This window comes from Trachurus japonicus, chromosome 22 (genome assembly GCF_045865225.1).
Source record: "Trachurus japonicus isolate A0001 chromosome 22, Traja_1.0".
In the NCBI taxonomy this organism is placed as follows: domain Eukaryota; kingdom Metazoa; phylum Chordata; class Actinopteri; order Carangiformes; family Carangidae; genus Trachurus; species Trachurus japonicus.
The window spans coordinates 30,932,002-30,943,460 of record NC_140928.1 but is presented as its reverse complement, the minus strand read 5'-3'; the positions used below and the strand labels follow the sequence as shown (position 1 = coordinate 30,943,460).

Here is an 11,459-nt window from a genome sequence, read left to right as displayed (position 1 = left end):
ATTTTTCTGTATTTGCAAGAGTTGAAAGAGAAATCGAAGAAGCACATAAAACTAAAGCTGAATACATTATGGTAGAAGCATGTAACCCAAAATAACGTTGCAACAAACACCATGAACGGAGATCAGCTTTAAGCAAATTGATGGGAAGCTTATAACCTACTACAGCGGCTCTGCGAAGCTCTGCTCGGGGAGATGGTGGAGTGTCCCACACTTCAGCATGGGGTGAACCGGACCCCACAACATCCCACTATAATCTGGGAAACGGTGCCCCCTCTTGGTCTCCTCGTGTTACCACATCTTAGTAATTGTTTCTCTCTCTAACAGTGTAAGACAGTAAGACAGCAGATAGTGTAGTTATAGACTAAACTGTAAAGAAGTGTGGGCAATCAATGCTTATATTATAATTTCACAGCCTGAGATGGCACAACATCATTTCTTGTCATTTTAAACTTTCTTTGATTCCTGGCTACTTAAAAAACAGCAATTAAATATAGTTTAAATTTTAACTTTTCAAAGTTGAAATTTAAATCAAAATTCTTCGACATATTTAAACTTTAAAAAAAGAAAGAAAAAGTAACGCGTTAACGTTACTTTCCCTGGTAACTAGTTACTATTATAGTGAAGTAGTGGAGTTACTAACTCAGTTACTTTTTGGGAGAAGTAATTAGTAACTATAACTAATTACTTTTTAAAAGTAACGTTCCCAACACTGGATATCACTGTTAATAACACTAGTCATTATTAAACACTTCAACATTTCACAACTACATTGTGGTCACTTTCTAATTAATCTAATTAATCACTCCATTTGTCACTGAACATACATTTTCATCTCCTCCGTTTATAGTTTTTATTTTCCAGCCCTGATACTGGAGTGCTCCATTCCAATTAAAAGCAACGTGGCCTCAATACATCTTGCCATCTTCAGTATACTTCACACATTTTTGCATTCAACCACAGCTCAGAGTCTTCCTTAAACAAAAATGTCTTTGATGCAATTATGTGACTTAAATCTTGAAACTTTTCTTTTTTCACTTATTTAGACTCAGTTGAAAACCTGCAACGTTTTCCCTCATATGTTTGGCTTTAAGTAGTATTTATACAAGGCTCCAACTATTTTGTTTGTTGCTAATGTTAGTAATTTTCTGTCTGAACTATTTTCTTGGGGGGAAAAAATGTTCAGAAATGCATTTGAAGAAACCATAAATAAAACCATTGAGGTCAGTCATTTTATATCAATCATCTATTGTTTATTCATTGTGAATATTCATACAAAAAGCAGATTTTTGTCAGGAAGATGTGATGTCTGATACACAGGAACTGGTATCAATTAACTTTACATTCAATACAGTTCATTTCCCTGCCCCCCTCTTCCTCCTGGACCAATGGCAGGGAGGCAAAGGGGTGAAACCTGCAATTTTATTGGTGCATTCTGGACTTCTATTTTTAGCATTACATATATATATATATATACAGTATATTTATATGTATATATATATATATATATATATATATAAGGTCTACACAGTGATAACAGTGATATTGTGTCAGGTCTACTTCAGGTCATAATAATACTTAACTGTCTTCAAAGACAGGCATGAGCATTCACACACCCATGCGCCCACACACACACACGCCTTTTCACATACAAACATACAAAGACACTCATGAACGCACACACTAAATATACATTAAATTCAGCATCATGGGTCGCTCGGGAACACACCTAAAAACTACAACTTTCCTTCACCCACTCGCCCCTCAGGGCTCAGGCTCAGAGGACTAATTAAATGTGATCAGACAGGACATAAAGAGTCAGTTGACCAGGTAATCTGTGATTGGTCAGTCAGAAAAAACAGGCAGAAAATAAAACAGTCAGCCAGTAGAAAGAGATATCAAGTGCTGTGTCCTTTATTTTAGTGTTTATTGCAATCATGTGCACAGGAGAGCTCGATAGAAACCAGCCGTTCAACCAGTCAGTCAGTAAGTCAGTCCATAGGTCAGTCAGACAAGGTCCAGAGGGCTCCAGCCCCCCCAGTGCAGGGGAAAGTCAGAAGCTAATGCACTGTCGCAGTGTGTCCAAACGGGACATGTGTGAGTGTTCTTCATAGCAATACATGTGGTGGCTCAGTGTTTATTTAAAGTTGTACTAAATATTTGTGTTTGTGTCTGTGTGCAAGAAGCTTGAGTTGAAAATCAAATGTTTACACTGATCCTCGGCACTGTCAAAGTTCAAATGATTTGGGCATCATAATTTAAATGATCACAGGAAAAAGGCAAAGATGCATCAAATAAGAGGCCCAGCATCTCTGGGAATAAACAACTCTCAAAGGAAAAAATAATGACAATGAACAAAAATCTGAGTACTCTATGAAAGAACAACTCTTAAAGATAAAACAACAACCAGAAAAGACTTCTCGGTATATAAGGTACTGTGATGATGACGACAGAGGTCTGTCATAAAAACATCTGCTGAATAAAAACATCATGGATCAGTTCAGCACCATCCAACATCAGTTTGTTGAGGATTTCCTCCCTTTCAGGACGGTCAATACACAAATGTTTACAAGCTCTGTATTTCTAATTACCAGTGCCACCAGGTCTATACATTCTAGAGGATGTTGATTGTGTGCAGAGTATCTACTCTATAAAACAAGTATTAGGGCCAATGTTAAGAGAAAATGTCATAATGTTATGAGAATTAAGTTAAACGTCCAAGTGTTTCAATGTCAAGTTGTAATTTCTGAGAAAAGGCTATTTTAGAAATCAAGTCAGGGTTTTATGATAATAGAATTCTGTGAATTAAATCATAGTAGAAAAGGTGATTTTAAAGATCAAATCTTACATTGTGATTAAAGACAAAGAGAATTAAGTCAGAGTTTTATGAGAGACTGTAAAGTACAAGAATGAAGTCAATTTAAGTAGAAGGTTAAGTCAAATTACACAAAAAAAAGCTGTTGTATTCTGGAATCAAATAAATGCTGTGTCATGATTACAGTTGAAGAGGTATGCTCCAGTTTCACAATCACAAGTATGTTATTTTGTGAGTAAAGCAGTGAGGGATTGGTAACATTTTCTGGTAAAACTTAATAATATGAGAGACTCCTCATTTTACTATAAAAAGCTTATGCAATGTTTTGAGAAATTTAAGCAATACAGTTGATGAAGTTGGAGAAGCAAGAGACATTTATCTTGATGCTGAGAATTATTAAACCACTGAGGTCAGTTTGTCTGCTTTGACCTGTAAATTGAGCGAATGTGCATGATTAATAAGTATCTTTATATCACAGGTGTTATTGAAATGAAATGAACACAACGGTTGGAGTGAAGAGTTAATGTTCTGCTCATGTGTTGCTAACTCAGACTATAAAACCATTACTGGTCGTGGGAAAGGAGTACACTGTAAATGCTAAAACATGCTCACACAATTTATCTACACAATATCACCACATCCAGTTCTCAAGATAATATTTTCCTTGTAATATATCATGTCTTGAAATATGACATTCTTTTAATGAAATTACAGCCTTTTTCTCAAATGTCTATCATTTTATCCTTTTCAAATGTCAATTTATACGAACATTTGATTTTAATGCAGCTTTTGTATTAAATTACGGTATTGTGTGTTGTGTGCTATTTAATGTAATAGTTTGACTACATCATTTTGGGATACTTGATCACATGATGTTATGGCAAAAGAAGTGCCTTTTATTTTATGACCCTCTCCTGTAGAATTTAAAAGTCATTTTGCAATATTTGGCTCATTACATTTGAACTTGATTCTTATTATATTGCAACTTTATTCTCAAAATCATTAGCTTTTCCCTAACATCAACCCTAATATTCTGTCATGTCCCTCACCACAGCACACTGTGTAAAAACCACACAAGTGTTTCCGGGTCTAGTTTGTTAACATCTGTAGAGACGGGCTCTGTGGGCTGTGTGTGTCTACTCTGTGTGTTATATGTTATTGTGTGTGTGTGTGTGTGTGTGTGTGTGTGTGTGTGTTTTCTCAGCGCAGCCAGGAGCAGGGCACCCACTGAGGTTCAGTGTCCAGTTTGTTGATGAGTCGTAGCAGCTCGTTGTAGGCTTTGTCCTGGTCTGTGTTGACGATGACGGCATCAAACAAGTGGCCGCAGCTCTGCTCCATCTCCCGGGCCTTCTCTATGATGTCTCGCAGCTCCTCAGGCTGTACACACACACACACACACACACACACACACACAAACATGTATTTAGTGAGGCAAACAGTGTAAACACCAGTGGTATTTAACATTGACCAAGTGTAAACAGACGGTCGGGCAGGAACCTTGGGATTCTTGTTCTCTTTAGCCAATAGGGCTCGCAGTCTTTCCTGGGAGGGTGGAGCTATGAAGATGATGTAAGGCTTCAAGTCTGAACTCCTCAGGACCTTTAGAGCCTACACACACACACACAAACACACACACACACACACACGGATTCAAACGACAACATCTGACTATGAGTTCAAACTATCAATCAATCAAAATTTATTTGTATAGCACTTTACAGTAGCCAGACGGTACCCAAAGTGCTTTACATCAAGGCAATAAAATAATACATAAAAATAATACATAAAAACAATACATAAAAACCCAGGAAAGTGCCACAGTGCTGCAAGAAGACACAAGAAAGTGCTACTAGTGCTGCAGGGTGTTAAAAGCCCTCTAAAAGTGCATACAGTAGAATAAAAACAGGAAAAAATAAGTACACTTAAGAGCAGGACTTCCCTAGTCAGAGTTAAATGCTAATCTAAAAAAGTGCGTCTTTAGCTTCGATTTAAAGCAGAACAATGCAAGTCGGCCGGAAATAGCTCGCTCCTTCGTTGGTTTCTCTTTTTTTCCCTCTCCGGAGCTCCCCCACAGTTCTGGGAGGCACATGTCACTGTCGTAAAAAAAAAAAAACTCGCCGCCGCCACCTCCTCCACCCCCCCCTACACGTGCTTGTGTTTACTGCTGTTTGCTAAGCCCTGCTAACACCGAGCTAACGCTAACGCTATGCTAACACGGAGCTAACGCTAACACGGAGCTAACGCTAATACAGCCACACACAGGCACAAAGGCACAAAGACACAAAGACACAGACATACACACACAGGAATAAAGGTTCCAAAACGCGAAGGTGTGTGTGTGTGTCATGATGTATTACATTATCTTATAAAGACCCATGGTGTGTGTATCTGTGTTAGCATTAGCTCCCCGTTAGCCACAAGCTGAACTTCATCAGTAAACATTTCATGTTTCCATGGTTTCCTCCGACTTTCCGAACTCAAACCAATCACGATTCGTGACATGCATGACGTCATGTGCGTTCTTATCTCGTACTGCCGTAAGGCAGTTTCTCGCGATACTTCTATCCATTGACGAGATTTGTAACACCGAGACGGACGACTGATCTTGCAAGTGCGGTTTTCAGCCAGTGGGGGGGGTGAGCGCATTGGCCTAGACCCCATTCACTTCATAACAGGTCACTCAACCATCACAGTGACTCTGAGCCACAATAATTACAGCCCAAATCCTGCATAGTTCCGCTTTAAAAAGGCTGAGGTCAGTAATGGTGCGAATGTCGGGTGGCAGTCTGTTCCACAGCCTGGGAGCTGCAACAGCAAACGAACGATCGCCCCACTGTTTGTATCTAGAGCTTGGGACCTCTAACAGAAGCTGGCCGGAAGAACGGAGGGCCCTGCCATGATCGCGGATAGTTAAAATCTCTGACAGGTAGGAGGGAGCCAGGCCGTTGATGGCATAAAAAACAAACAATAAAAGTTTAAAATCAATTCTAAAACAAACAGGAAGCCAGTGGAGAGACGACAGCACAGGGGTAATATGTTCCCGCCTGGATGTGCCTGTTAAAAATCGTGCAGCAGCGTTCTGGACGAGTTGAAGACGCGAGATTAAAGACTGGCTGAGGCCAACATACAATGCATTACAATAGTCGAGTCTTGAACTGATAATACTACTTTGACTTTCTCTCATGTCACTACACAACCCTGCTCTGTCTTTGTGAGCGCGTGTGTGTGTGTGTGAGTGTGTGTGTTTACTAACCTGTGTGTGCAGACAGAGCACACAGATTTTTCCAGTGTTGATGACCTGTCTCACTGAGTCTGTACTGGTCCCGTACAGGTTCTTCTCAAACTCACCAGACTCTATCAGCTTTCCTGGGAGAAGCACACAAGCCATAATGTTGTTGATCACAGAGTGTTAACTTGTATTTGGAGTGTGGAGCTGTGGACCAGAGCAGGAAGCGGTCTGATGGGTCTCTGGCAAAGTCATCATGTGTCTTAGTTGGACATGTTATTACTGGGTTATTTTATTCAGAATTAGTCAGGCAAGTGTATGACAAATAGTGTATGTTTTACACTAACAGGAAATTAAACAATTATGTCTGCCAGTGAATGTTAAACTAACAACAACTGAAGAAACCAACAGCAAGCCCTCTGGATTAGTCATGTAAACAAACTTAAGTTTATGCTTACACTCGTGTTTGTCACCAAAATGGATTGGCCGTACCAACATGGAAAAACTATTTCTTTCATGAGCTCTGATGATACCTGCCCATTTCCCTACTCTATTTATATACCCCACCCCTAACACGTGTTAAAGCAGAAGTAAGCGATCCGGTCGTTTTGGCTAATGCTGCGTTCCAGGCAGGCTTTTGAAACCGTAAATTACAGCTTCAAGTCACGACTTACGACTTTGTAGCGTTCCAGGCAACCCGCAACTCGTGTTTCTCCGACCTGTTTTACCTGTGAAAGTCACTATAACGGCCACTCGTAACTTCCGACCCGTGAACTCGCACCAGATCGAACTGGTACAACTTCACAGGTCGGAAAAACACGAGTTACGGGTTGCCTTGAACGCACCATAACTTCTTGTCGGCCGATGGAGTTAGCAGCCCCCGCCCTCGTCATGGATCTATTGGTCCTCGTCCCTACGTCACCACATTCACGCGCATCCCTTGGCTGCACACACAGCCCTTCATGCCGTTCTCTCTCCTCATTGGATAAAACTTGAAGAATACGAGAAAAGTTTTCTCCTCGGCTCAGAGCAGAGCAGAGTGACTGACAGACCCGTGTTTCGGTCCAAACACTCTATGTAAGTGATTGCTGTGGGAAGATATAACTATTTAAGACTTATATTAACACAAAAATATCGCTTACTTCTGCTTTAAGACCTGAAGAAGACCCGGTGTGGGGCCAGACGTTGTATGTATCCTTTTGGGAGCAACAACAGCAGTGTGCGGACATCTTTTCTCCTAAAACTATTTCTCTCCTCATAAAACACATGTGTTCAGTTTTGTTTAAATCCAGGTCTTCTGCTTCACTGCCTCTGCAGACACAACGTGGATCGTACTTCCTGCTTCATATGCAAATAAACTGGCATGTGTTGCTTTTTTAGTCAATAGACAGACAGGTCCATTGTAAATATGTTTGTGTCTGTGTGTGTGAGGAAGGCTGGGTTTTTATCCATTTGAAAGAGTAAAATATTTTTCATTTGAGATGAAACTATGGGACTAAAGAGACTGTGACATGTGGTGAGGACACGTTCATATTCACACAGCTGAAGGTATGTGGCCTCATGCGGTCCAGACCACCTCTGAATGTGGTCTCAGTGATGTCAAATGTTCAGGCCTGGTTTTACAATCCATCCCAGGTGAACGGGGATGATGATGGGCTGAGTCTGAGGTTGGACAACTGAATGTGTTTCCTCAGTAGATATTGGCTACTGATCTGCTCTCATTCAGATGAGCTGCCGAGTTGCAACATCTCATCATTTACCTACTGTACGTAAGGTTTGGTTATCATGATAAGACTTCTACAGGAAACCCCTGACACTGACTGAAGCCAAGCCATCAGATCTTACCAGCTGCCAGCTCGGCCTCAAAGGTCTGACGGGACACAAAGTGGTAGTCTCGACCACTCAGCTCACCTTCACGACGGCTCCGTGTGGTGTCTTCAACACACAGAAAACAGTTTGTTAAATCTCAAACAAATGGAAGAGAATATATATACGTATGTGTGTGTCTATGTGTGTATGTGTGTGTGTGAGTAAGTCTTACGAGGTACAGCTCCAGCGAACCGTTCTGGTTGGTTGTTGAGGAGTCGCTGCCTAAGTTCTCCTTGTCCGCAGCTGGTTGGACCAATCAGGGCAATTGGCCGCTTCCTATTGGCAGGCTGGTGGTACAGAGCCATCTCCTCATAGGTGAGAATCTCATCATTATCAAGATCTGGACCAATGGAGAGAGGGGAATGAATTAGAGAAAGAATGTGATGTATATTACAACATACACTTAATCCAAACTCTTTGTGCTACACACTTACTGTACATTAGATGTTATTTTAGGGATGTATAATGTATACAGTATTAAATGTAATGTATTTAATCTTGTTTTGTTACAGGCTGGCAGTTAACATCTTGCCCAGGGACTATACATTTGAAAACTAGCTACTTAGCTAATCCTGGCACATTTACAGAAATGTCGACTGATGTGCACCGTCCCTGCAAAAATAAACAAATTAAAGAAAAAAGTTTAACCAGGCCACAGTGTGAGAACCAGTGGCACACCATCCTCTTCCTGAAAACACAATTCACACATCCTGGACAAACAGTGTATTCCTACGTACACTTACAAACACTCACTAAGTTAATTGCATCTTGGTCATTTAGAAGCTTTTCAACATTTAGGGTAAGTGTACCTATTAAGCCCACCAAATCTGCTTTTCAGCCATTTTTAATATATACCACCCCAATTTAAGTGAAAACATTTTAGTTCAAATGATAGTCTAATGTCTAATTTGAAGTGTCAATCATTCATTTATACCAATTTTTAATGTTTTTATTGTTTAATTTGTCAAAATATACCAAAAATCTGGCATGGGCTTAATGGGTACTTAATGTACCCTTTAAGCCCATGGGTGTTCCAAATAAGCCCACTTCATGATTTGTTGATAAATACATATATATATTTAAAAATCTTAAAAATCCAAAGTTATTCTATTAAAATATGTAATCTCTTAGCTCTCAATAGCTATTTTCATTTTGTCTCCACTCCTCTTCTTGGCCCTGTAAACGGCATTTGAAATAGGCATGATCGGCCTATTTGCTGTGTTGTCAACACAGAAAAAGCTAAACTTACAACATGTCTTCTTTGGAATGTAGCCAAAAAACTATTCATGAACAAAATAAAAATTAGAATGGAAATTACTCTTCAGTACTTATGCTTTCAATATCTGTTGTCATTTTGTCTGTATCTCTATCCTACATTATACAATTGGCATTTACATTTGGCCAAATTTTCTGGTCCAGCCAGCTGGTTGAAAGTGTTTTTATCTAGATTTCTGAGGACCCAATGACTGAGAGAAAGACAGTTTCCTGGTTCAATACTATTTTAAGGATAATAAATGAATCAATTTCAGTATTTACAACTAAACAAATAACTTTTTAAACATAAAACCACAGCTTAAATAGAAACAATTAATAAAATGAATGAATTGGCCGATGCAATATCACTAATATTTAAATTTGGGTATTTAATTATCTGAATTATGAAGCTGATTGATTAGGTGAGGTCAAACTTAGGCAGGAAAATGGTTCAAAAGTCGAAAGGAAGAAACTCTCCATTGAAACACAGCCAGTGGGCTTAATGGGAGCAGGTGGGCTTAAAGGGAACATCAGTGAATTATTGGTTAAAAATCAGAATATTTTTATTCTACACACATGACATTTAAAAAAAACTACATGACATGAATCTATATAAGCTGCACTAACATAACATGAAAAGTATTAATTGATCATGTATTTAAGTAATTAGCTATACTCATTTACATCTGCCCTAAATGGTGTGATTTTTTTGCTACTGTCCCCTTTAAGCCCACTTGGTAAAAATGTTAATCAAAAAATAAATAAAGATAAATATTCATATGTATTATCAATTTAACAATATAATAAGATATTCTGCATACAAAAATGTAAACTATCCATGTTTATCATGCTTTATGTCATGGCAATGAACAATGCTATGCAGTGGCTGCATAGATGCAGCATGTGGGCTGTTTGCTAGCATGCTAAAATGCATATTTTGAATTCGAAAGAAAAACTATTTCTAATTCTAGTAAAATTCTAACACATGTTTTATTTAAAGCACTAATCTCTTAAATTTTGGTAACAAATGAGTACTTAGCTAAAGTCGGAGTAGAAATATGGAATAAATATTGTTTTTTCAGGGCATCAAAATCACTGAAGTTTTTTTGCAACTTCTTCGGGAGCAGCAGGCACATGTCACACATATGCTTCGATAACTCAAGATTGACAAATCTGATTTGCTTGGAATAAAAAGTATAATTTATGTAACAAGCTGCTTCATTGGAAGAACCATGAACCAGCAAAAATGGTGATGTAGTTTTTTTTTTTTTTGACTCAGAAGTCACAAGTGGGCTTATATGGTACATGGGCTTAATAGGTACACTTACCCTAATGTGAGAAAAAAATAGAGTTTATGGCTTTTTGAACAAATATTTTGCCAAATAAGGATCAAACATTTGGTATCTGTTCACGCAGCTGGCCGTCCATCACACTTAAATGCAACGTAGCTTCCACATGTGGTTGCTAAAAATAGAAAAGTATTCTCACATCTGTGTCTTATTCAGACTGAGCCTACACACTGAACTAGTGAAAGGTGTCAATTTTATATGATGTCATTGGCAAGTCAATATGATGTCACCAGGTCACCATCGTACCATCATTCCTGTGAGTGTTGTACAGCAGCTTCTTTCTCTTCCTCTTGTTTTTCTTCGCACACCACAGCTTTCCTAGAAACAAACAAACAAACAAACACATTAGAACTCACTCTGCTTTGAGATGCAGGGCTTACTTTACAAACAAATTACAAAATTTAAATCTCTGATTTAAACTCTGGTTTTCATTCTCGTCTTGTTTGGATTTAAGTGTGAACTTTGGGTGAAAACTACTACAAACTCTGCCAATAAATGTTCTGACACGATGATACCACAAACTGAGGTTATTGGGGGTGTTGGGCAACTACGAGCAATGTACTACGTTGATTGATTGATTGATTGATTTATTCGTCCATTCCACAAAACATTAACATACACAAACAAGTCAAAATTTCATAATCAATATGGGCGAAAGGGCAAAGGCAGAAGCAAAGCTTATTAATGCCTACCGTGTTCACAGGAAGAAAATTTACAATAACAAAACAAAATTTGTAGGAAAATTACACTCGAAGAGAGTAAGTAAGGTGAACAGTATCAAAACGAAACAAACAGAACCTCCATTTAGTAATAATAATTTTCTTACTTTATGTTAGTGTTAAATATTTATTCAATGCATTGATTTTAAACATTCTTTTAAATTGGGTAATAGTTGTACATGATTTTAGTTCATTGTCAAGGCTATTCCATAATTTTACTCCAATAACAG

At 38.6% G+C, this 11,459-nt stretch overlaps 1 protein-coding gene across 2 annotated transcripts in view; it reads right to left on the bottom strand.

The window, feature by feature from the left end:
* Positions 1-1,895: 1,895 nt before the first annotated feature.
* pals1a (protein associated with LIN7 1, MAGUK p55 family member a) overlaps positions 1,896-11,459 on the bottom strand; it is a 46,180-nt gene continuing 36,616 nt past the window's right edge. Inside the window, exons 12-18 of one of the 2 annotated variants that reach the window (XM_085766636.1) lie at positions 10,757-10,828; positions 8,080-8,247; positions 7,884-7,973; positions 6,066-6,178; positions 4,310-4,420; positions 4,013-4,189; positions 3,964-3,982 (exon numbers count right to left, since the gene is read on the bottom strand). In XM_085766636.1, coding sequence (XP_085622762.1) covers positions 4,013-4,189; positions 4,310-4,420; positions 6,066-6,178; positions 7,884-7,973; positions 8,080-8,247; positions 10,757-10,828 — 731 coding nt within the window. In that variant the 3' untranslated portion in view covers positions 3,964-3,982. Of the gene's footprint in view, positions 4,190-4,309; positions 4,421-6,065; positions 6,179-7,883; positions 7,974-8,079; positions 8,248-10,756; positions 10,829-11,459 lie in introns of both variants that reach the window. The other variant, XM_085766634.1, reaches the window with a different exon arrangement.